This window comes from Canis lupus, chromosome 17, assembly GCF_048164855.1.
Source record: "Canis lupus baileyi chromosome 17, mCanLup2.hap1, whole genome shotgun sequence".
NCBI classification, from domain to species: domain Eukaryota; kingdom Metazoa; phylum Chordata; class Mammalia; order Carnivora; family Canidae; genus Canis; species Canis lupus.
In genome coordinates this window covers 52,178,507-52,205,227 of record NC_132854.1, presented here as the reverse complement: position 1 = coordinate 52,205,227, position 26,721 = coordinate 52,178,507, and the positions used below count along the sequence as shown (strand labels likewise).

The 26,721-nt window shown below is 35.7% G+C and overlaps 1 protein-coding gene across 7 annotated transcripts in view; it reads right to left on the bottom strand.

Moving 5' to 3' along the window:
• NAA16 (N-alpha-acetyltransferase 16, NatA auxiliary subunit) overlaps positions 1–26,721 on the bottom strand; it is a 98,419-nt gene that overhangs the window by 19,056 nt on the left and 52,642 nt on the right. For all 7 annotated transcript variants that reach the window (XM_072782886.1, XM_072782888.1, XM_072782887.1 and 4 more), the window contains 9 exons: positions 18,137–18,209; positions 15,798–15,967; positions 15,111–15,263; positions 10,480–10,608; positions 4,740–4,953; positions 3,304–3,497; positions 1,915–2,023; positions 1,374–1,472; positions 843–986 (listed from right to left, as the gene is read on the bottom strand). In XM_072782886.1, the coding sequence (XP_072638987.1) occupies positions 843–986; positions 1,374–1,472; positions 1,915–2,023; positions 3,304–3,497; positions 4,740–4,953; positions 10,480–10,608; positions 15,111–15,263; positions 15,798–15,967; positions 18,137–18,209 (1,285 nt within the window). The remainder of the gene's footprint in view (positions 1–842; positions 987–1,373; positions 1,473–1,914; positions 2,024–3,303; positions 3,498–4,739; positions 4,954–10,479; positions 10,609–15,110; positions 15,264–15,797; positions 15,968–18,136; positions 18,210–26,721) is intronic.

The following is a 26,721-nucleotide window of genomic DNA, read 5'->3' as shown; positions in this document are numbered from 1 at the left end:
TGAAGGCAACCATTAAAGCTCTCATACATATCTCTTTTCAGCCTTTATCCCATGTAGATTTTGTACATAGTTGAGATTATATTCTATGCTAATTCAATGTAGATGATATAAAATTACCCATTATTACAAATCTTTTGAATAAATATTACTTCACACGCCTGTCTGGTTTTCCATTTCATTACAAACCTACTACTCTTTCCCCTCTTATTAGACATACATTAAATTTGTTTCTTTTTCCCCACGTTCACAAACAGCATTTTAGTTAACATCTCTGCACTTAAAACTCTATCTTTGCTTTGGATTAATTCTTTAAAATTATTTACAAAAGTATGACTATTGCAAAAATCACAGATGTGATTTTTTTAGTTTTAGATTTATTTATTTGAGAGCGAGTGAACACGTATGGCATGCACACATAAGGGGAGGAAGGGGCAGAAGGGGAGGAAGAGAGAGAATTTCAAGCAGACTGCCTGCTGAGCATGGAGCCCCGATCCCAGAACCCCAAGATCATGACCTGAGCAGAATCCAAAAGTCGGACAATCAATTGACTGAGCCACTCAGGCGCCCCAATGTGAAGTTCTTAACAGAATGACAGCCTGCTTTCCTAAATGGCTAGGCCAGTTCACACCTACAGCAATACAAGTGTACTTATTTATCACGTCTTCACAATACCTTCATCTCCTTTTTTCAAACAAACAAAAAAATCTTTCTTAATTTGAAAGATCAAAAATGGTATTGTATTCACTTCTTTTTCTATAACAATTTGTGACACTGAACACCTTTCTAAACTTTTATTCTAGCCTTTCCTATAAATTTTTTAACCCTGGGAGTCAGACACCAACCTGAAAGCAGATGCTGAAGAGAGGTAGCATTGTGCTTGAGAAAATCTTCATTAAAACTTTCCAAATCCTTGTTGACAAATATTTTCTGCATTTCTTGAGCTAGAACTTTGCTCACAATGTCTGGAAGATTACTATGATTAGACACTATAAAAATAAAACATTTGGAATTAAAAATTGTTTTAATCTGTCCAGTTTGAAACAAAATACTGAAATACATTTATATTTACTAATATACTCATATTATTTATTTTATATTAGTAATGTTTATTTATATTTATTAATATATTTATTATTAAGCTTGATAGATTTTACATAGTAATAATATTGCTCCTTTAAAATATAAATTCATTCTAGCTTAAAAATGCATGAATTTCTAGCATATCTTTGCTAGCATGTATATACTATAAACATTATCCTTTTTTTTGCTTTGTATTATTTATTGCAAATCTCTTTAATGACCAGGTTAATGGAAGACTAGGAATATGAACTGTCATATTAATTTTTATATAAAATTGTTTTTTTAATACTTACCAGATTTAGAAAATTTAATTAAACATTCATGTAACCATGGGTGATTATTATTGATGGCAAAAGCTCGTTTGACAGACTGCAGCATCAACAGAAACTTCCCTGTGTCAGAAAAAAATATAAAGGTAACAGCATCAATATTTATGTATGTTATTTTAGTCACTTTATTTTAGCCTCACTGAAATTCCAGTTAACAAAATGTTAATTACCTTTCCAGTAACATTCATATGCAAAAATCAAAGATGACTTTGGATAACAAAGGCAATTTTCATTTTCTAAACAAAAGCTTGAAATCATGTAGAATTGAATGCTTCAGGTAAACAATTTGTATGACTGTTCAAACTGTTCTCAAAATGGATTTGATCATAATATTCTAATTGACTACCCTGTAAAGTTTTGGGTAGCAAAAGAAAACGGGATTGGGAGCCTTTGTGGAAGGTTGACATGGAACTCTAACAAACAAAAAACAATCTAACTGATAAAGATTAGATTGAATATGGTCACCAACAGAAGTAAGGATTAACAACTGAATTCAAACTATTACCTTTTCTAAAATATATTTCAAATGCTAACAGATGAGTGTCAATGTTATCAGCAACAAGGTTCTTGAGAGGTATAAGGAACTTGATAGCTTCTTCTAATGGATTTTCTATCTATTTGGAAGAGAAAGGAAAATTATTACATTTAAAAACAGCTACACAAGTCAAATCTCCCCTCAAATCTCATATTAATACATTTCTACAGTAATGTATAGTTCTCTCTAGATGACCAAGTAAGCAAGAAAACATTTTAAAACCATCACCTGGAAACAAACTGAAAATAAACAGTCAATAGTTTCAAAATGGGAAATAGCTCTACTGTTTTTTCTGACTATAAAATCAATATAATCTCATAAAATGACAAAAAGTCCAGGCAATTCTTCCATAGACTGAAGGAGATGGGACACCCAATATTGATAGCCCTTTATTTTTCAAACATTTATTTTACTTTTTTAAGGATTTTATTTATTTATTTAACAGAGAGCGAGCACTAGCAGGTGGAGCAGCAGACAGAGGGAGAACCTGACATGGGACTCAATCCCAGCATCCAGGAATCAGGACCTAAGCTAAAGGCAGACACTTAACCAATGTGAGCCACCTAGGCGCCCCTATTCTTCAAACATTTAAAGTAAGGAGGCAAATACAATTGCATCATAAATTGGAAAAAAATAACAATTTAAAATACTTAGACTAGATTCCACAGTGAATAAACCTGTAAGTTAAATATTTCCCTAAATCTGATCCCTAAATAAACTATGGACACTGAGAAAATGTCAGAGATGAAGTGCTTTCTCTTTGTAGCTAAAACATATCAAGATATATTAAATGTTCTCAGATATAAGGGGAATGTCTCCCTGCTAATTATCAAAAATTTAGTGTTAATATGTGTTTCAGCTTCTCAAAGCTGACCAAAATCTCCATTTGTGGCTCCTTCATTCCCTCCTCAAACCAGTTAACAGAGGGCTGATGTCCTTCTCACACTACTCCAGCGCCACCCCCCCCATCTCTCTCTACTTTGAAGACCCACAGTGATTACACTGGGTTCACCCGATAATCCAGGCTAACCTCCTCATTTTAAGGCCAGCTAATCATCCTAAATTCCATCTGCCACATTAATTCCCCTTTGCCATGTAGTGAAACATACAAATTCCAGGGACTGGAATGTGGATAGTTTTCAAGGGCCATTATGCTGCTTACCACAACTACAATTCTATGTATAATTTACATTAACCAAAATTTACATATTCTCACTCAAAAATAATTGACTACTATCATAAAGACCTTGCAATATTACAAACGGCTTCAGATCTTAGATTTAATTAAAATATGTTCATGATCAGAACAGAACCAAATAACATAAATTCTACCAAATAAAGACAGTAAATTCATCTCACCCTTTCTAATTTTTCAGGTATAAGTTCTTCTTTGAGACCACTGGCTTCTTCTTCTTCTTCATCTCTTTTTTTCTTTTGATTTTTTTGTTGACGTTCCCTTTCTGCATGCTTTCTCTCTTCTTCCAGTTTAGCCTTTTTCTGAGCTCTCCTCTGCTTGCTAAGCATTTTCTTCAACTCTTTGGCTGACAGGTTTTCTATAAATATCAAAATAAATACAAATACAAATTCTAAGTCAAGGTTTCTGTTTTCCTCACATTCTTCTTCAATACACAGTATTGTATTAAAGCAATACAGCTTTAAGAAGGGAAAGTGGGAAGAGACAACAATACAGAGGTTTTTTTAGAAAGTGTATCCCACTGCCTAACACACATCCTGGCACACAGAAGGCAATTGGCAAATACTGCATGGATTAAAATTAATCAATTCTAAAAAATAAAAATAAATAATAATAAGATAAAATTAACCAATTTTGGCTCAGTTCCACCTCCTAGACAATACATGACTTTAGGCAAATCACTTAATCTTGCTGAGTCTCAATCTATATACAATGGGGGTGATGACACCAACTATTCTCTTGGAATATATCAAAGACAAATGAGAAAATGCATACACACATAATTGTGATCTGATCAGAAATTTGCCTTCATGTTACTATCTGTCAAATATTTGTAGATAGTAACATTTTAGTGAATAAAAAGCTACATAGATATTATCAGCATGGTTATTTTCAATCAACTAGGCACTAGAAGTTGTAAGAATGTTTATTATTTTTTTTAAAAAAGATGTTATTTATTCATGAGAGACACAGAGAGGCAGAGACATAGGCAGATATGGGACCCAATCCCAGGACTCCGGGATCACAACCTGAGCCACGAGCCACCCAGGCATCCTAATATTTATTTTTCCCAAAGGGGCTCAGAGCTATTTTTTTTTAAATCAAGAAAGAAAACAAAAAACAAAAACCCCAGTCCACAATCATTTCCTTTTTTCCCTAATTGGCTTTACTAAAAAATAAGAATAAAAATGATTGCGAGGTGCCTGGCTGGCTCAGTCAGTAGAGCATGGGACTCTTGATCTCAGGGTTGTGAGTTCAAGCCCTATGTTGGATGTACAGATTACTTAAAAATATATAATAAAATCTTAAAAGAAAATAAATTTTTAAAAAATGATAACAAGTCATCCACTAGGGCTATTCAGAAATATCACCTACAGAACACAACCCTGCCAACTTTTTCTAAGTTATCTCCCTCCCTACCTCACCCCACCTGTTTTTGGGTTTTTTTAGCATGTAAGAGACCTGATGTTGTCTTTGCATCCATTTGACATTACGTTTTTCTATATGTTGTTTAAGCTAATGACATTCTGAAATTTAGTGTTCTTTTTAAACCTTTTAAAGCAAGTTACTTTTCAGTTACCTAAATTTTTTTTTCAGTTACCTGAATTTATTTCTTGTTGTTTGCTCTCGTTGGTTAAGGGGTTATCATACAATTTCAAGTATATTTCAATTGCTGATCTAGCAGCCTTGAAATAGAAAGCATGTCTTCTGAGTACATCTTCTAATCTCAAAAGATCAACATAGGCACGAAGGGTCATTTTTCTCATGCAGTATGTATGGAAGTCGAATTGATCATCAGTTATCTCAAAAAAATGCTTGAAAAAAAAAAAACCACAAAATTATCCCTACATATGTGTGGATGATATCTATTTTTAAAAAGAAAACCAAAAAGAGCCCCAAATACAATGTAAACAAACACAATTTCACTTAGTTGCCTTCTACACTGTTTAACACTACAAAGGACATCAAACCATTCTTTGTATCCACTTGAAGTTCCTGTTATAACAATCCTTGGCCATCCCTATAGATCATGTTTTGTGATGATACTCAATTTCTGTGTAATAAGTTAGATGATACTCAATTTCTGTGTACTAAGTTAGATGATCAGGGTTTCTTAAACTGTGAAATCAGTACATATTCATTTTTCCCTCTAATGAAATATTTCTCCTCGGTATTTCCCAAAAGTCAGCAAGGCAGAGTTAAACAGAGCTCTGAATAAAGGTCACATTTTAACAGGTTCACATGAAATGTTTACACATTAGCCTGTTCCACCTAACTTCTTTAAGGGCAAGCCCCATCATTTCTACCTCCACTGCCTGGAATAGGGCCTAACATTCAATCAGCACAATTTTTGGCAACTCAAGAGAGAACCTGCTTATCAGGCATTTGGCCTCTTAATTTCCCACGACCTCAAATATTTTATCTAAGTTAGGAATAAAGAAATCATTATATGGCCAATTTCTTATAATTGCTAAGGGATTATATAAGAGATATTTTAAATTTCATTGGGCACAAAACATTATAGATTTTTTCTCACTCAATAAAATCCCATTAATCTACCAACATTCCATTTTAGCGATGGTTCTTAATCTGTAGTCTATGTATTAACAAGCATAATAACATTTTCCTAAGGAGGGAGTTCAAGGCTTTCATTCAATTCTCCAACGGTGCACGGTCCCAGAAGTTAAAGAATTAATTCCTTACATGGCAAGAAGACGATTAATATCCCTACTTCAAAACAATTTATACTTTTCTTTCCCACATGCATCTCTACTTATATCTTCTTTCTTTTGCCCTATTTTAGCTTCTCCAAAAATAGAAAAATGAATGACTCAATACACAAATACAGATTAAGCTCTTCTACTACTTCATCTTCCTTCTGTCCAGGGGGCAAAGTAGCTCACTGTGTAGAAGACACATTAGTAATTGTCCACATTTCATAATTTTAGTTGTATTGGTAACTAGAAATACTCTATACACAGAGTTACATTAAGTACCTGAGACTTTAAGGGAAGAATTCTAAGATAAAAAGAATAAGAGTACACAGTGTGGAGGGGGAAAAATGGGAAAAGATGAACATTTAACATTATTTATAACTTTAAGAATCATGCTTTAATAGGTTATCTGAAAACTGCATTCCTCCCATCAGTAAGACAAATCAACTTGTAAGTATTAACATGAACTTGTTTTTTTAATCAAAGGATTACATATTTCATAAAGCTGTTCATTGTTAACGTAAATCAAGTTATGTCTAGCACCATAAGATCTTAAAATTCAATACAACTGAGGAAAACTGGCAGTGCCAAAAATCAAGGAATATATAACGAGATGATAACATCTAAGAGATTACAGGACTTTTAAGGTGAGAAACATTTATGTGTAAAAGGCAGACACAAGTTTCAGAGATAATTCTAGCAGCTTTAGTAAACGCAGATTCTAAGTCAAGCCTTAGAGGGAGCCGTAGGGAACCACAAACAGTTAAGCCGCCTCTTTATCAGTAACAGCCCACAGGCTGCCTCTCTCCAGTTAGTCTTCCACAGATAGGGCAACCAACTTTCCCAGCTTGCCTGGGGCTTTCTCAGTTTTTCCAATGAAAGCCCTGAGTCTTAAGAACCTGTTCTGCCCCAGGCAAACGTGGATGTTGATCACTCTAACAGTGGTGGGTAGAATAAGGCTAGGGTAGGTAAGAAAAAGTAGGATACTAACAAAATTATTTTGCTTTGGGAAGGAACACTATATTGCAGAATCCTACTTAGAAACAAATAATCTTGGCTTGATGTTCTTTTTTTTTTTTAAACTTTTTATTTTAGTATAATTATAGACTCAGAGGAAGTAATAAAAGTGGTGCACAGGTATCCTGTGCACTCTTCTCTCAGTTTCACACTAAGAGCTGTATCCTACATGACTAGAGTATGAGATCAAAACCAAAACACTGACACTGGTACAATGTGGGTATATAGTTCTATGTGACTTCATCATATGCGTCGATTCATGTGACTGCCTCCAAAATCAACACACAACTATTCCATCACCACAAAGCTCTCCCTCACACTATCTTGGGGTGATTTTTTTTTAAGTCTCCAGATTTATAGAGCATAAAAATTTACTAGCTGACACAAACAGGTGAAGTTAGTTTCCCCATACTTGAGCCAAACAATAACACAATATGGTCACTTAACAGCTTCCTGCAGAAACTAAACTATATTTTTAACATATAGCTGAGGGTCTTAACTCCATTTTCCCCTCATAAACTACTAGTTCTTTTGGGGTAGAGGGGGTGGGGAGGGTAATGCTGGCAGGAATTGCTTAACTTATCAAAATTAGGCTTGAATCAAAGTAAGACAAGTGGCTGGAGAATTAAGAAATGCTATTCACAGCTTACGAATGTGGTTTCCTTTAGGAATTCCCTATTAGTCCCTCTCTTCTCACCTGATTCTCCCATTCCATTACTCTTCAGAGTTCCTGGAGGAGGCCAAAAAGAGCTCATATATAGAAAGGTAACAAAAACCACTGACTCAAAAAATAATAACCAGACCAACTAGGGTAGTACGCAACTCTATGTCCTTTATAGAAAATCTGTCATCCTAAAGCACATGTCAACTGGATCAAGATTCAGATGCAGCAGAAGGTCAAGTTAGGAACTGTCTATGGTTCTGACTTAATAGGAAATCCTAGATCTTATCATGAAGTTTTAGAAATATGTATTACTGTTCTGTTTCAGATATAAACCAGCACACCAAAATGATGAGAAACTAATCATCTGGAAAAAAAGGAAAAGAAAATTCTTAAAACATAAAATAGTTTAAAATTATTCTGAACACTTCTGAAGATGGTTGTTTTATTTTGTTTTAAATAAAACTTGAGTTTATATAAACATCAGATTGGGTTGGACTTCATAACCTTTACATATAATCCTAAAATCCTTTGCGGAGTGGCAAGATGAAAGCAGAAAAAGTACTACAGTGGACTATTCCAGAATTCTAACATTTTAAATCCAATTACTAAGAGCTCATAGCAATATATGTCATAGATGAAACTGCCTTTGAGGAGAGAATTCTTGAATGTGGTTTTGAAGGCAGAACTTTTATCTGTATTCACTGAAGGTGAAGATAAACTGCGATTTTCTATTTTTGAAAGGTGCTTCATTTCTTTACTAAAATATTTAAAATCCAGCCACAAAAGCAACTCATGCAGATAATTATAATAAATCTGTGAATTCTGTAATTACTCTTAAATCTTTACATATATTATTAAGAATTCTTTTTGATTACGTTAATTTTATTAGAAATGAATTTTAGCACTAATCAGTCAGCAAGTATTTAATCACCCTATTTGTACTAAGCACTCACATTTCTATACATAACCACTAGAAGAGTTAAGTCTTTTTTTTTTTTATAAGATTTTTAAAATTTATTTATTCATGAGAGACACAGAGAGAGGCAGAGACATAGGTGGAGGGAGAAGCAGGCTACTCGCAGGGAGCCTGTTGCAGGACTCAATCCCCAGACTGGGATCACACCCTGAGCCGAAGGCAGATGACCAACCTCTGAGCCACTTAGGCGTCCCTAGAAGAGTTAAGTCTTACTTTTACTCTGAATTACTCACTATAAAAGACTAGCTTACAAATGCCACTAGAATAGGTTCTTCTTTTATCTGTGTCTAGTTCTTTGTCCTCAAGCATCAACAAATCCAAAATAAAGACAATAAAGTTTCTAGCAATAATTAATGTAACATGACTAGAGGGTGACAATCTCTGCCATATTTTAATCTGATAACCAATGATTTTCTATTTTCTAATTTTTTCTTCAAAAATGCTTCCCACTAGTCAAATCATGTTTCTTGAACTAGACATAGTTGATCTGAATTTTAATTCATGCTACTCAGCCAACATCACTATAAATTTAAGGGAGAGCATAATCTAAACGAAACTTAGTTATGGAATAGCTAATTCATCATATTCTTACAATCCTTAAGAAATATTACAAAGAGAAATGTCATTAATGTTAGGAGAAGCGGGACTGAAGCTGGAGCTGTATTATAATGATCCTAAGGATGTGCAAATTTCACTTTCACAGAAAATCTGATAAATTTCTCACTGTGGTCATGCTGGAATTACTGATCCATGAGCACCTAGCAGCTTCTTCATTCAGGAAACAATTTACTGCCCACTGCAAATGTCCTGGTTCATAAGAATGTATCTTTCCTTAATAATAAGAAGAATGCATTTGAAGTGCTAGTCATCTCGGAGTGCTGAAACAAGCTAGTGATGTATGGTTTATCACAGAAATGAGAGCCGGATTTAAACTAGAACAGTTGGATATTGCCTAAATATTTCATGTATCATCTGAGGGTTTTGTATCTCTCAAGGAGAAGATAAGGATTTTCCCCCAGAGATAAAGCCATCAAGCCCAGGCTTAAAAAGAAACAAAGAAAAAAAAAAAAAACCAACCAACAAACCAAAAAAATGAGGTTATTTCTAAAAGGGCTCAGGTATAGTCCTGGTTCCGGTTCCCAGCAAAAGCCACCCCCTACGACTGAGCCTTTCTCTTGGGTCACCTCAGAAGTTTCACATGGGAAAAAGGCCAAAGTGACTGCCGGAGCGCAGACATCAGGCTCACCTGACTACGACGCCTGTGGTTTTATACTGCGTCAGCATGGGAACAGTGCTGCCGATTGACCCCACAACTGAGGGCTGCTGAGGACTGCCTCAGGTGTGCTTTTGTGGCTCTTTTCCTCCTGTTGTCCATTTGGAAGGAGAGTGCTTCAGAGATGACAAAGAACAGGAAAACAAAATTCACACAAAGGAAAAGAAAAGTCCCCTCACTAAGGCACATCACACATAATCCTAAAAGCAAGTAATAAAATAAGCCTGCAAACCGGCCACAGACTGCTGTACAAGGTATCGGATGCGAGAACAAGTATCCTGGGAAGACGAACTGGAGAGAGGCTGACTACAGAGCAGATCCTGACGTAAAGGGGAAAGAGGTAGCCGTCAGCTTGCGTGTCCTTCTGGCCTGGTGACGAGATCAAACAATGGCCCGATTATGAAATACAAATTTTGAATACAGGGTAATAATAGCAAAAATGGCTTGATAAATTAATCTTTTCCTTCTTCCCTCGGACCAAATTAGGTAGACATGTCACAATCATAACCACTTGAGGATCAAAAGAGCAATCATCTAGCCACAACTTCTGAATGTCTGAAAGCTAAAGATCCAGAATTTTTTTCACAATGAAGTTTCCAAAGTAGTTAAAACAGGTAGATGATCCCATGTAGAAATCAACCTGCTTTTTCTCATCACCTTACAGGAGAAAAATAAAGTCAAAATTCTCCAACTTACCCTTTCTACTTCGTGGCATTTTTTCAAGGCATCCCCGTACCTCCCCAAACGCTGGTAAGCTGAAATGCACTCAGTTTGAAACCACATACACTGCATTTCATTTAGATTTTCCATGGCGGATGTTCCTTCCTGAAAGGGAAGCACTCCTAAATATATGAAGCAAACAATAAAAGAGACCCTAAAAGTCTCATTTTCTCTTTTATAACTATGGCTACAAGTATTATTATGATAATAAATAGCGATAAACAAATATTCTGGGTGCTTCCAGAAGCTCCTGCTGATCCAAAATTACATGTCTTATTTACCCAGCTCTGTCGGGTATTCAACACTCTACCCAGAAAAGACTCCAGATTGCTGAAGCTAAATTTCTGAACATCAAAACTTTTATTTCAACTATTTACGACAGGGGCACCTGGGTGGCTCAGTCAGTTGAGTGTCTGCCTTCAGCTCAGGTCATGATCTCAGAGTCCTGGGACAGAGCCCAGCATCAGGCTCCCTGCTCAGTGAAGGACCTGCTTCTCCCTCTCCCTCTACCTGTGCTCTACCTACCTGTGCTCTTTCTTTGTCAAATAAATACATAAAATCTTAAAACAAAACAAGACAAAAAAAAAAAACTTGTTAACTTGGGCTGAGCAGAGTGTAAGACCTAAAGTACCTAGTGACCCCCAGGAAGATGGTGAAAGTACATGTACATAAATAATTTCAGTCTTTAGTTCTTTTTCACTCATTTTTTGTGACCAGTTCAATTTTCAGCATTCTCATTAAAAGTGTAAAAAACTGGTTATCTCTTGGTGAATGGAATTACAGGTGTAATTTTCTTTCTTTTTTTTTATTTTTTAAGGATTTTATTTATCTATTCATGAAAGACACAGAAAGAGGCAGAGACACAGGCAGAGGGAAAAGCAGGCTCCCTGCAGGGAGCCTGATGCGGGACTTGATCCCAGGACCCCAGGATCACAACCTGAGCCAAAGGCAGATGCTCAACCATTGAGCCACCCGGGTGCCCCTGGTTGTATATATTTTCCATTTTTTGATGACTATTTTTATAAGATACCTACATTATTTTTCACTTCAAAATCTTTACCATATACAACTATCCAGCTTGCATCACCAAATTTGTACAAAAATTCTAAAAAAAAACCTGAAAAATCTGCAAGAGGGAAATATCCTACTTTACTCACATAGCAGTATCAGATATGATCACTTATAATCAGACATAAACTAATTATTGAAGGTTAGCAGTCTTCCTCCCTGGCTCAGTGGCCTATCCACCACACATTACAGAATGTAATGGCCAAGGAATGAGGATGGCTGAACAGAAGAAGCTCTCTGTATGACAACTTATCAGGAGTGGATGACCAAAGGCAATTCTGAAAAACCAGGTGGACTGCAGATTTTGGTGACTCCTCCCCACAAACAGCCAACCCTTCCCCTTCTTTCTCATTCTGTGGTGCCTTTTCAGACACATCCTGGCTGACTGTTGGCTTGGGGTGTGTATGTACACATTGGTTTTTAAAATCATTAGACTTATTCCACTTAAGTTTTGTATACTTTTTTTTTAAAGATTTTATTTATTCCTGAGAGAGAGAGACAGAGACAGAGACACAGGCAGAGGGAGAAGCAGGCTCCATCCATGCAGGGAGCTCCAGGATCAGGCCCTGGGCCGAATGCGGCGCTAAACCTAAACTGCTGAGCCACCCAGGCTGCCCCATTGTATACTTGTTTTTATTGCACTTTCCTTCTAATCTCTGCTTTGGCCTTCCAGGATGTTCTCTCCTACACAAACACCACTGCTTCTACATCTACTCTTGTACCTTCTTTCCATCTCCAAAACTGTGCTGCAGTGTGAAGGACATGGACGTTTGAACTCCAGCACTATGTACTATGTAACCCCTTTAGAGCCTCGATCACTTTGCTGTAAAATGCCAAACATACAGTTTGTATCATGATTTTCCTCATTTTATTTTTCTTTCTCCTAACTTAATACCCATCATTTTTGCTAATATATTTTTCCCTCAATACAGCTAACCATTTTGCATCTGCTGGTCTTCCAGCATGTGAATTTCAGAAACATTAATCACTGCAGTTTCTGCTTCTATTACAGTTCTACTGCAATTCTAAAACATGGGTGTTAGTGTCACAGACCTCTAAGCTAGAATCCTGGATCCAAAATGAATGGCTAGCTGGCTGACCTCCAGCAGGCACAGTACCTCATCACCCTAAATATTTTCTTAACTATAACATGAGAGTAATGATATCAGAGGACTGGTAAGATTAAGTGTATGTATATAAAGTACTTAGCTCAGTGCTTAATAATTGTTAAAGCTACTTTCTACTTCCCTGTACAAAAGGCATATAAACTATTTGTATCACTCCAAATATGAGAAAGTAGAATTCAGCTAGGTTTAGATGAAAAAGCCATGTGACTATGAGAGAGAGACAACAAATGGTCTAAGGTAGTGGCTTTTAATAAAAATTTAAATGTGTGATATATGTGCATGTGTACACATGTGTGTATATGTGTTTACGTGTGTGCGTGTTATGTATCTCTCTTACATATTCAGATTTTCTTTAAAGGCTACTACCTATAGAGCATTTATTGTCTCTCATAATAAATATACATAGAACATATACTTCATATACATGACACATCTATGTATATCTGCATATATGACAGATTATTTATCAATACCTACTAACACCAGACTTAAACTTATACCACTTTGCTAGTACCAAATGAGATCTTACTATTTCCCTGCTTACTAATGAAAGCATCTTTTTTGGCCACTCCATTTTCCACTTCTGTGAATTAACTATTCACATCCACTGTCCTCTTGTCTCTTATTGAGGTTTGGTGCATGTATGTATATTTTTGTTCCATGATATTCTTATAAGTAGTTAAATTTTCATAACAAAAGTTCAAGTTTTTCTGTGGCTTCTAAATTATAAGAGGTTTTGGGATGCCTGGGTGGCTCAGTGGTTGAACATCTGCCTTTGGCTAGGGGCATGATCCTGGGGTCCTGGGTTTGAGTCCCACATTGGGCTCCCCACAGGGAGCCTGCTTCTCCCTCTACCTATGTCTCTTCCTCTCTCTCTCTGTATCTCTCACAAATGAATAACATTTTTAAAATAAATAAATTATAAAAGGTTTTTATAAACACCCTCACACAATCAGAATCTAGTCAACATTTAAGGAAATGGTACACTGGGGCTGCATCAGGAAGATCTTAGGGCAGGGCACAATGGTAACTTACTTTCACCGTAAATCATTTACTCACAAACACCAGCACTCAAGCACTCTACTGTGTACATAATGAGTATTGGAGGCAAAAATGATTTATTCCCAAGTATTTTCATTAGAAGTTGGAAATTAAACTGGGAAACATGGTTTCCTCATTATCCCTCAATGTCACATTCAATGAGTATTAAATGACTATTTCAGTGAATTCTTTGTAGAGTTCTTTATAAATTCTTATTCTATCATATGGGTTGAAAAGATCTCCAATTCCATGGTCTATCTTCTCATTTTGCTTATATTTATTTTTGTTATAGGTAAATTTTAATTTTAATATAGTCAAATATATTAATTTTACTTATACTTAAGGTTTTTAGTACCATAAGAAAGGCTTCCTACCTCCAACTCTAAAGATAAATTTCAATACTTTCTTTAATCAACCTGGAATTGGTTTGTGTGCAGCAGAAGAATGTCGTTTTATTTTTGTCAATACAAATAACTAAATGTGCCAGCAATATCTTTTAATCTCTGATTCTGAAAGCACTTCTGGTCATACACAAGTTTCCAAATATGTGTGAATCTGTTTCTGAGCTTACCTGTTCCATTAGTCTATGTATATTTTTAACTATACACTTACTATTTTCATAAAAAGACAGAAAGTCCACATGGTAAAAGATACATAAGGATGGTGAAGGAGGGAAAAGAAACAGATGTTTAGCCTAATAATTTTAGAGAACTTCAATTCTAAACTGTCAGAGACCAAAGCCCACAAATGCTAGTTCCTTTTTTTATTTTAATTTATTTATTTAGGGGTGAGGAGAGAGAGAGAGAGAGAGAGAGAGAGAGAGAGAATGCACATGTGTGCAAGCTGAAGAAGGGACAGAGGGAGAAAGAATCTCAAGCAGACTCCCGCACTGAGTGTGGAGACTGACGCAGAGCTCGAGATCATGACCTGATCTGCAACCAAGAGTCAGATGCTTAACTGGGCCACCCAGGTGCCCCCACAAATGTTAGTTCCACATAGAAAGAACTCTGATGAGTTCTGAAACAACTATAAAAGAGAAATTTAAAAAACAGTCACAAATTACTAATGAGACAAAAGAATTGTAAACTGAATATTATACATAAGCACCAGTCTGGCATATTGCTTATCCATGTATAAAGCTATTGTGTTCCTATTATTGCCTTTCAACCATCTGCCACCAGAAGTGCATGCACACACACACTCGACCACAGAAAAGAAATCATACTTATGACATGACCTAGATGGAATTAATAAAATAGTAACAAAAATGAATTTTTTGAACTTTAGTGGCAAATTTCACAAATCACCATAGAACTGAAGTTTAATTTTACTAACTCAGAGAAGTACATGCTCATGCATGGTATTTCCTACCCTTGTGAACTTGGAGCACATTTCCTCTGCTTCTTTTATCATATTTGCTCGAAGCATATACTTGGCACATTTGGAATTGATGAACCTATCAGCTGTGTCCAAAGACTGTGCTTCATCCATCCATTTTGCAGCTTCTTTTAGATTACCTATATGCTTTAAGAAATGAAAGCATTAAAGAAACCATAGTATTTATGATTAAAAGAATATAGATTAATATAAATAGAAATAGGGGGAACCCTGGGTGGCGCAGCGGTTTGGCGCCTGCCTTTGGCCCAGGGCGCGATCCTGGAGACCCAGGATCGAATCCCACATCGGGCTCCCGGTGCATGGAGCCTGCTTCTCCCTCTGCCTGTGTCTCTGCCTCTCTCTCTCTCTCTCTCTCTGTATGAGTATCATAAATAAAAAAAATAAAAAAAATAAAAAAATATAAATAGAAATAGTTGATAAAGACAAATTAGAAACTTGGTACCATTTCCGTCGAATTTATCTAGAAGTCTAGATAAATTACAATTCACATTTACAAAGAGATGTATCAAACGGCACACTGATTGTACAACTATGTAACATAAAACTCCCTAGGATTATTAGAATGGTAGATTATTAGGGTACCCTAGAAGTTATTTTTATAGAGAAAAAACTCTAAGGACAAATTCTTCAGCTACTAAAAAAACATGACTAAGATTTTACCTTGTAAATTTTTGCTTTCATATAGAATAATTCTATTAGAGTTGGAGTACTAGCAATTGCAGCATTAATATAATCCAAAGCCAAAGAATACTGCCCAAGTTTATCAAAGTGCTGTGCCAGGAAATACTGAACCCAGAGCAGTGTTGTTGGGGGTTCCTTCTCTCCATTCTCTGCAATCAAACAAATATAAAGTTACTATAGAAGAGAAGGCAAAGTAAAGCAAATCACATACTTTCTCCCTTAATGCATGATGAAATTAATAATTAGAAGAATAAGCAGTATAACCCCAGAAAAATGACCAATTTCAACGGAGAAAGGTAAGACTTCATGTCATAAAGTTCAAAGAGTAGCAGCCAGTCAGAGAAATAAGATGCTGGTTTCATAGCCTTCTAACCCCTACCTGACTCTAAAGAAACCATCCTGGAGGAAAGTTAATCAGTATAACTCTCTCAATTCTCTGGCTGGGAATGTAAGGCAGTAGGCCCAGGTACAATCAAGAGGAAAACAGCTGGGTAAAGAGAAGTCCCTAACCACCACTGTGAGACTCCCACAAAGGCAGGATTTGCCAGGGCTTTGCATGTCCTAGGCCTCAACCCTACACCAGGCAAAGCCAAAATTGAAAGGTATGAAGAGATCTTCCCTACAAGGTGGAAGTAACCCTACTATGTGATGAAAGCAGTCACACATGGTCAACTGAGCTCTATCCTGTTCCCCATTCTGAACTTCGAGCTACAGAGAGTAGATAAAGAAATACCCAGCTCTCAACATGGATTTCAGTAGGGAAGACATACAGGTCTGAAAGTAGGTAGAAAAAGGAGAAAGGGGAATTTATCCACATCATAGAAAAGAACAGGTTTCCTAGACTAGCTAATCAAAGTAACAATGTAAATACAGAAATTAGCATAAATTATATAATAAATAAAGGAAAGAGACGAGCATTTATCTTGTTCTTTTTATATAAACCATATTTCAAGGGAAACAAGTATTCGATGAAGTCAAGTTCTTTATAAGAATTCTAGCTATTAAACACAGGGGGAAAAAATGACTCGAATGAGAGATAAGGGATTGAGGTAATAGTCCTCAGGGGCTGCCAAAATCATCAGGTAAGAGGAACTTTTTAACCAGTAGATCAGGCTGACCGCATCTGAACGCGGATCAATCATAACATCACAAAGAGAAACAACCAGAATGTCTTCTGGGTCCAGATGTGAGACAACTTTGTACTTAGAAAGCATCATGTAAGAAGTGTTCACAAGAAACCTGGATCTAATCAAGCCTGTAAATCTTACTGTAAGTTTACAAGACATATGGATGATAGCAAAATATATTAAATGATACCAGGAGAAAGCAACCAGCCAAATCTATACTATGGGACATTTCACAAGACAAATGACCTTTCAACAAATAGCGTTGTTGTTGTTGGGTTTTTTTTAAAGCGAGGGAAGGTTACTGATCAAGATTAAAAGACTATCAGGGATATAACCAGATGTAAAGTGTAGACCTTTGTTGGGGACAGCTTCAAATAAGCCAATTATATGGAGACATTTTCTGAGGAAACCCAGGAAACCTGAATGTGGATCAGGTGTTAGATATTATGATACAAGCACTAATTTGTGTCAGCACTGTGGCTGCATCTTCTGTGTAACTGTTTTAAATAGAGATGCACGCTAAGGTACTGACAGGTAAAACAGTAGTATGTCTGCTTTAAAAATACCCTAGAAAAGAAAGTAACGGAAGATAACTTCAAACAGGATGGGCAAAATGCTGGCCACAGAGGCTAGGTGATGGGGACAAAAGGGTTCATTCTCCTACTTACTTCTGTGTCTATTATTTCACTATGAAGTTTATTTCAAACTAACAAAAACAAAAGGGCAAAAACCCATGAAAAACACGGAACTCAGACTAAAGTTAGCATCTGCATGACTGAAAGCATTTGAGAGTGTTTTCTAAACTAAGATGTCTTGATTTACATACGTCCCTACAAAGAGAGAAGCAAAGAACCAAGACATACAGAATTTAAAGTAATTAAAGAGTAGAAAGAACAGAGAAGTAGGAATTTGAGAAAAATAGATTGCAATATAAACTAACTATGATGTTGTTAGGCAAGCCACTCAACTTCTCAAGTATATTTTTCTCATTTTAAAAGGAGTTAATCCCCACCTCACAAGATTATGGAAAATTTTAAAGAGACTGAAAGTGCTTTTCTCATTTCGTTCACTAATTCAAAAACTATTTAGTAAATAGGTAGTACATATATAAAATATAAGCTAGTTTTACCGTGATTTAAAAATAGACTGAAATGAGTAATCAAATTCTAATTGAGTGTAATTTAAACTTACCATAAGGGCTAAAAAAGTCACATGTTTTAAGAGAGGCTTCGTAATTTGTAACAAGCTCCTGGATTATAGAAATCTGTTAAAGAAAAAAAAAAAGAAATCTGTTAAAGAAACATAGTTTTAAAATTTTAAAATATTTTATTGAAGGTATTTATATTTACTTGGAATATATTAGATTTGGAAACAATGTAGAGGTTATTTCAGGACTATAAATTAACTACAAACTACTCAGGGGTCTGTTCTTCCCAGCCTCTGCCACCGTGTGAGGGGAAAGCAAGAAAAACACAGAAAATATACTGTTCTCTTCATTAATAGCAAAACAGAACTCATTAACTTCTCATCTCAATTAGTAGGTTTGAGTTTTTGAAGGTCAGATTATCAATAATTACTACAAAATCTTTTTTTTTTGCCAACAGTTTATTTGCCTTTTGCTTCTCACTGTTATATTGTGAAGTTGTCAACTATTATATATTTAGATTTTCTAAAGTCACTCATAACAAAAGAGTCAAGTGAAATGATCCAAATGACACACTGATTCAATGAAAGAGGTTAAGTAAACTCCTAACTAGATGTTTAAACTCCCTTTACTTTTAGTCATCACTTTGATAAAGATTTGCTTTCAATGCCTCAAGTAGGACTGAAATATTATAAGCCACACTGTTAATTTAACATGCTCTGCCCTTAAAGTGGCAAACAAAAAGTGACGCGAATTAGAAGTGCAAGAAAAAAAAAAAACAGCCTACATATACAATTGGTTTCAAATGCCTACTGATGTTAACTGTTTAGAACGAGTTGGATAATATAACTATCTTATTTGGGAACTTCAAAAGAGTAAAAGTTTACAAGTGAAGGAAAACCATTAAAACTTTTAATAGTATCTTACCAATGTAGAATTATTTTAATAGTGGTAATTTTTTAAGTTTCCTAGTTTTAAAACATGGGATGCCACTAATACTACCAGACAAAAATAACAATAAGAAGCCAGTAACTGCTACAAGTGCTTTACATGTATTAAAATAGTAATTATAGTAATAGTCAATCCTACCTGGCACTATTTTAGGTACTTTACTTGTATTAACTCACTTGTCCTCAAAATAACCCTATGAAGTGTACATTATTATTAACTTGATCTCATAGGCAAAAGGAAAATAAAAATAAGCTGAAAGTGTACCATGGTGGAGCCAGAATTTAACCCAAGCAACAAGGCTCAAGTAGCTTCTCACTACTTGCTGTATCAATGAGTGGATGGGACATGGCACATTTATTACTATTGGGTAATTCTGGACTCACAGGATGCATTAAAACTAGAGACTAATAGCAGGACAAAAAACTTTCCCCGATCAGATCAGTTTTAATGCATAAAACACCAAGTGGTGCCCATTAAATCAGCCAGAGCATGGAAAACATAAAATGATCTCTATTTTTAAATGATATGACCTTACTTATAAAACTCCTAACAATTCCAGGGCACCTGGGTGGCTCAGTGAGTTAAGTTTCTGACTTTTGGTTTCACATTGGGTCATGGTCTCAGGGTCGTGGGATCGAGCACTGTGTCAGGCTCCCCACTAAGCTTGGAACCTAAGATTCTTTCTCTCTCTGCCCCTCCCAACTCAAAACAAAACAAAACAAACAAACCTAATAATTCCAAAAACAATTAAAAAAACTGTTAAAACAAATGAATTCAGCAAAGTAATAAGATACAAAGTCAACACACAAAAATCAGTTGTATTTCTATAGAGGAACAATGCACAATCTAAAATAAAAACTATAGAAACAATTCCATTCACAATAGCATCAAAAAGAATAAAATAGGGCAGCCTGGGTGGCTCAGCAGTTTAGGGCCTGCTTTCAGCCCAGGGTGTGATCCTGGAGTCCCGGGATCAAGTCCCAAGTCAGGGTCCCTGCATGGGGCCTGCTTCTCCCTCTGCCTGTGTCCCTGCCTATCTCTCTCTCTCTGTCTCTCATGAATAAATAGATAAAATCTTAAAAAAAAAAAAAAAAAAAAGAATAAAATAAGGAATTAACCAAGGAAGAGAAAGACTTCTATAAAGAAAACTACAAAATAATGCTGAAAGAAATTTAAGACACGAATAAATGGAAATACATCCCATTTCATGGATTAGAACACTTAATATTATTAAAATGTCAATTCGGGTCAACTATACTTCAATAAAATTTTTTTTAATATATTACCCAAAGATATACAGATGTACAGATTCAATGTGATCACTATCAAAATCCCAATGTGTGTGTGTGTGTGTGTGTGTGTGTGTGTTTTGCAGAAATAGAAAAGCTCATCCTAAAATTCACAACGACTCTCCAGGGACCCAAAATAGTCAAGACTATTTGAAAAAGAACAAACCCAGAGGACTCACACTCCAGATTTCAAAACTTACTACAGTAAGTTACGGTAGTCAAAACACTGTGAAAATGGCATAAAGACTGACATAGGGACTACTGGAATATAACAGAGTCTAGAAATAAACCCTCACATATATAGTCAAATGATTTTTGACACAGGTGCCAAGACCACTCAATGGGGAACAGTCTTCTTCTAAATGGTGCTAGGAAAACTGGATATACACATGCAATAGAATGAAGCTGGACCCTTACCTAATACCACATACAAAAATTAACTCAAAATGGATCAAGAACCTAAATGAAGGACTAAAAAAATAAAACTCTTAGAGAAAACATAGGATAGAAGCTTGATGGCACTGGATACAATGATTTCTTGGAGATAACAACAAAGGCATATGTTACAAAAGAAAAAAAAAGACAAACTGGACTTCTTGAAAATTTAAAACTTTGTGCATCAAAAGACACTATGCAGAGTAAAAAAGAAACCCACACAATGGGAGAAAATATGTGCAAATCCGATAAGGGACTAATCTCCAGAATATATAGAAAACTCCTAAAACTCAACAACAAAAATACAACACACTTCAAAAATGGACAAAGTACCTGAACAGATATTTCTCCAAAGAAGATATAAGAATGGCCAATCCGCATGTGAAAAGATACATGCCACCACTAATCATCATGGAAATGAAAACCAAAACCAAAAGGAGATACCATCTCATAACCCAGGAAAATGGCTATCAAAAAACCCCCTAGAAAACAACTATTGGGGACACAAAATGGTACAGCACTCTGGAAAACGGTATGGTTAGTTCCTTAAAAAACTATAAACAGAATCACCCAATGATCCAGCAATCCCACTTCTGGGTATATACCCAAAATAAGTAGAAGCAGGATTTTGAAGAATATTTGTACATTCATGTTCACAGCAACATTAGTCGCAATCGCCGAAATGTGAAAGCAACCTAAATGTCCATCGACGGATGAACAATATGTGCTATATACATACGATGAAGTATTATTCAGCCTTAAAAAGCGAGGCAATTCTACAATATACTACAACATGGATGAACCTGGAACATATTATGCTATGTGAAATACGCCAGTCACAAAAAGACAAATGTTATGATTCCACTTATGTGTCAGTTCTAGAAGACGAAGAGTTCTGAGGATGGTTGTACAATAATGTGAATGTATTCAATACCAATCAACTATACAGGTAAAAATGATAAAGATGGCAAACTTTATGTTAAGTGTATTTTACCACAATAAACCAACCAACCAACCAACCTGTGGTTCTTTAAGTATGGTCCTCAGACTATCAACATCATTAATGTTAGCATTAGCATCACCTGGTAATTTATCAGAGATACAAATTTTGGTACCAAACCCTATATTTACGGTATTAGAAACTCTGGGCCCAGCGATCTGTTTTTAGCAAGCATTCCAACTAACTGACACACACTAGAGATTGCAAACTGATAAATGTTATCCAAAAAACCCAACAACAATTATTATAACACAAAATTAAAGGTAACAGACAGTTTTAACCCACCATGACCAATACCACCCCATCAATCTCACTTAGAATATCTATAATTCTGAAACTTTCCAGGCATAGGATTCAGTATTCAAGTTATTTAAGTTGTTTAATTTATGGAGGCAATTATTTTTTCATGAACTTATAATGCCATCTAGTGGTAGTTGCAAAAACTACAGCTAGAGCCGGTTTTAGGTAGTTTATCTTTTAATTTCTAGGGTGAAACATATTTAAATAATTTTAAAAGTACAACAAAATATACACTGAAATTACATATAATTCTTAATAAAGGAGTATAAAAACTACTGAATGAAACAGATCTCCCGCTTCAGGACTTTACAATGAAGTCTGATGAAGAAAAAATAAAATAAAAATAATGGAAGTCCACATGAAATCTCCTAAATAAAAAGTATGGAGAGCACCGGCAACCAGGATTGCTGGTTCATTAGGCATACTTCTTTAATCTACAAAATTTGTATCACAATCACTAACTTAGTAATTAAGTGAACAATTTAATTTTCCAAATTTGTCTATGAAAGTTCATCTAAGGAATTTTTATTCAGATATAAAGACCCATTTCAAGTTTACTTACCCTTTATATCTCAATGAGGAAGTAAGCTCAACTCCTTTCTTTTAAAACTCAATATGTAATGGCTATTTTTCTTGAAAATAGTATTTTGCCACTGCCATTTAAGATCAAGAAATCCAATCCAGTTGAGTTAGGCATCTAAGATCACAATAAAAACTTAGAGCCTCAAAATGGACATCTTAAATTATAAAGCCAAAATTTTTACTGAACTGAAAAAATTTCCAAGTTCAACCACCTTCTCTTGACTTAAATATCTGATCAAGATTGAAGCAGTTTAATTTTTGCTTAATAAAATCTAACCTGAGCAAATATTGTGACTCCTATAATTTCCTAAAGTATGGCCCTTGACTTAACTTTTCTTATGTGTGAGTTAAAATAATTATTAATTTTTTTAAGATTTAATTTATTCATTCATGAGAGACACAGAGAGAGAGAGAGAGAGAGGCAGAGACACAGGCAGAAGGAGAAGCCGACTCCCTGCAGGGAGCCTGACGTGGGACTTGATCCTGGGATTCCAGGATCACCACCTGGGCTGAAGGCAGCGATAAACCGCTGAGCCACTAGGGCTGCCCGAATTATTAACTTTAAAGACAAAGTTCTCGGGATTCCTGGGTGGCGCAGCGGTTTAGCGCCTGCCTTTGGCCCAGGGCGGGATCCTGGAGACCCGGGATCGAGTCCCACGTCGGGCTCCTGGTGCATGGAGCCTGCTTCTCCCTCTGCCCGTGTCTCTGCCTCTCTCTCTCTCTCTCTCTGTGTGACTATCATAAATAAATAAAAATTAAATAAAAAAATAAAAAAATAAAGACAAAGTTCTGCAACACCATATCAATACACAATTTTGTACAATACAGATTTTTTATATACAGATACAAATCACATGTCTAAAATAGTTACCATAACACAAAAGCTACTGAAACTTTTGGTATTTACCCAAATTAAAAAACTAAGCACAACAGTTACCAACAAGGATCAAAACTGCTAGATTAATTTCCAGTAAGTATATGATTGGCAGTGACAATGTGGTTCTGAAGGAGCTAGTCATAGAGGTAAGTTGTCCAAGAACTACAACGTTGAAACAAAAATCATTTCATTTCCTGCAGGGATGAGGTATGAGGGATGGAGTGGTAAGAGAAGGACCAGTTCTTGAACATCTCTGAATCAACAAGCACTTTACAAATTTTATCATTTAATTAAAACACGCATCAACCTTTAAGTATGGTCTTTTACAAACTTGAAGATCCAAAAACAGATGATTGCTTGGGCAAACAGCGATGGAATCAGGGATTCCAAACCAGGCCTAATTCCAAAACAATGCTCTCTTCCCTAAACCAGTTTATTTCCCAAAGTATGGTACGTATGGTAGGATAACAAGATGATTACAATTAATTCAACTGAAGTTTAAGTTTTATTTTTACTTTGTTTTATAAAAAATATATTAGCACAAACCCATGGTTTTATAATAAACAAAAAACTAATTAAACTTAGTGAAAAATATGAAGTAAATAACATTAAGAGTGTTACCTGGATTTGGCAAAAATCATGAGGGAGACAATAAATGTATGTCAGCAGACATTATACTATACTGTGATGTCTTCCTAGGTAGGAAAAGCATTTGATTTTCCTCTCCTTAAATTTAAAACTCTTTCTAAACAAATAAACCAAAAACTCATTTATGAACATAATTATAATTATCATTAAGTTGATCAGAATGTCTCAAAAATACTGGCTGGGAGTTCTTGGGATACTGTTACCACTGCAAATAATGCCTTTTGGAATTCTTAAAGCTAGGATTGTTGACTCTTTTTTTTTTTCCTTTTAGTGAGAAATCTATGATTCTCTCAAAGATTATTTTTTTTTTAGATTTTATGTATTCATTTAAGAGAGAGGGAGAGAGAAAGAGCAAGAGTTGGGGGATGGGGCAGAGGGAGAGGGAGAGGGAGAAGCAGGCATCCCAGGACCCTGGGATCATGACTTGAGCCAAAGGCAAACACTTAACTGACTGAACCACCCAGGCGCCCCAAAGATACATATATTCTTAATGTAGTTTTTTTATTACTTAGAGCACCTAAGAAAAAAGTTCCTTTATACTGCCATGCCATACAAATCAAACTTGCTTTCCTTAGTAATTATGCCTTGTGTCACCTTCTAAAAACCTTCCAGTTTTCTGAAAGTAAATATGAAATAAAGTATTTTAATTTAGAATTTTACTGGACCATCACTGTGATGCTATTATAAACTGATGATAGAATCCTATTATTTTTATAATGTTATTCAGCTTCATTTTTTCTGATTTACCTTTACAGCTGAAGTTAGATAGAAGATAGGTGTTAACTCAATTTTACACCTGGCCTGAGTTATTTAAGAATAAATAAAGAAAGAAAACAAAGAATAAAAAAAGAACTAAAGATACCTTACAGAAAATGCACTCTAGTATTAAAATCCAGTATACCCACCACCCCTACCAACAAATTACAGAGATTTCTCAGCCACGACAACCAAATGATTCAATACTTCCCATTGAAATCTTCCAGTGACGTTCAGGATGATTCTCTTTCTTCACTGAACAACAGGCCAAGTTTTCTCTCTGTGCCCACTGTCTCCAGTTTCTAAAGGACACACATAGCCCCACATGTTCTTTAAACGGGTAAGGATCTTCGAATATTTTCATAGTATGGGAAGATTTGACACGAGAAAGAAAGGTCTTCTGAGAAACAGCCTACCCTCCTTTCCTGTGCATGGATTCCCATATATTTTTTTTTCCCATATACTTTTTGTTGAGATATTTGATGCTTCAGCCAGAGTCTCATCAAGTACTCAATTTCCATGTTGTTTTTAAGATACTCATATTCAGTGTATCTGTGCACTGATGTCCAGCTTCAGTGGAATCAAATGGACCTATTAACAACTTATGCACAAACCTTAATGATGATTCACTGTCTTTACTCAAGAGTCTGACAATCACAGTGAATGGCCAGGAAGAAACTGAGAAAGTACTTTCTTTCCATTCTAGGTGAAAAAGGAAGTCCAAAATTAATTTGTACCTCCTCTTAGTCTTTTTGGTTCCTTTATGACACTAAAAACAAATTACACAGACTGTAGAGCCTTGACAGTTGAACTAAAATAATAATTGATTGTATTAATTATTTTTCTGCGCAAATACATATCTTTACTGTTAGAGAAAACCTATTTTTCTCAGTGGTTAAATCAGCCAAGTAAAAGACAAAAGCACAGGGGCACCTGGATGGCTCAGGTTAAGCACCTGCCTTTGGCTCAGGTCATGATACCAGGCTCCTGGGAAGGAGCCCCACATCAGGCTCCCTGTTGAGTGGGGGAGTCTGCTTCTTCCTCTCCCCCTGCCTGCTGTTCCCCCTGCTTATGTTCTCTCTCCCTCTCTGTCAAATAAGTAAATAAAATCTTTATAAATAAATAAATATATATATATATAAATAAATTAAAAAGACAAAAGTATAGAACACTAAGAATATGTTAGGAAAGAGACACTGGACAAAAGCAAGCAAAATAAATTTCAAACAAACAGAAGAACATAAAAAAGATAAGAGTGAAAATGAATGAAGTAGAAAGGGAGGGGCAGTCAACAAGCCCAACTTGGCCCTCTGAAAAGACCAACAGATTGGCAAACCTTTAGCAGACTAATCAAGGGGAAAAAAGACTCAAATTATTAAAATTGAAAATGAAAGAGGAGACATTACTGCTGACCTTACAGAAATGAAATGATGTAAGAACATGATGAGCAACTGTATGCCAAAATAGGGTAACTGAGAGGAAATGGACAAATTTCTAGAAACACAAATTTCAGAAATCAAGTCAAGAAGAAATAGCAAATATGAATAAACCAATAACAACAGTTCTAATAGGTAATCAAAAACTACCCACAGGGCAGCCCGGGTGGCTCAGCAGTTTAGCGCCGCCTTCAGCCCAGGGCCTGATCCTGGGGACCCGGGATCGAGTCCCACGTCCCAAGTCGGGCTCCCTCAAGGAGCCTGCTTCTCCCTCTGCCTTATGTCTCTGCCTCTCTCTCTCTGTGTGTCTCTTGTGAATAAATACATACATACATACATACATACATACATACATACC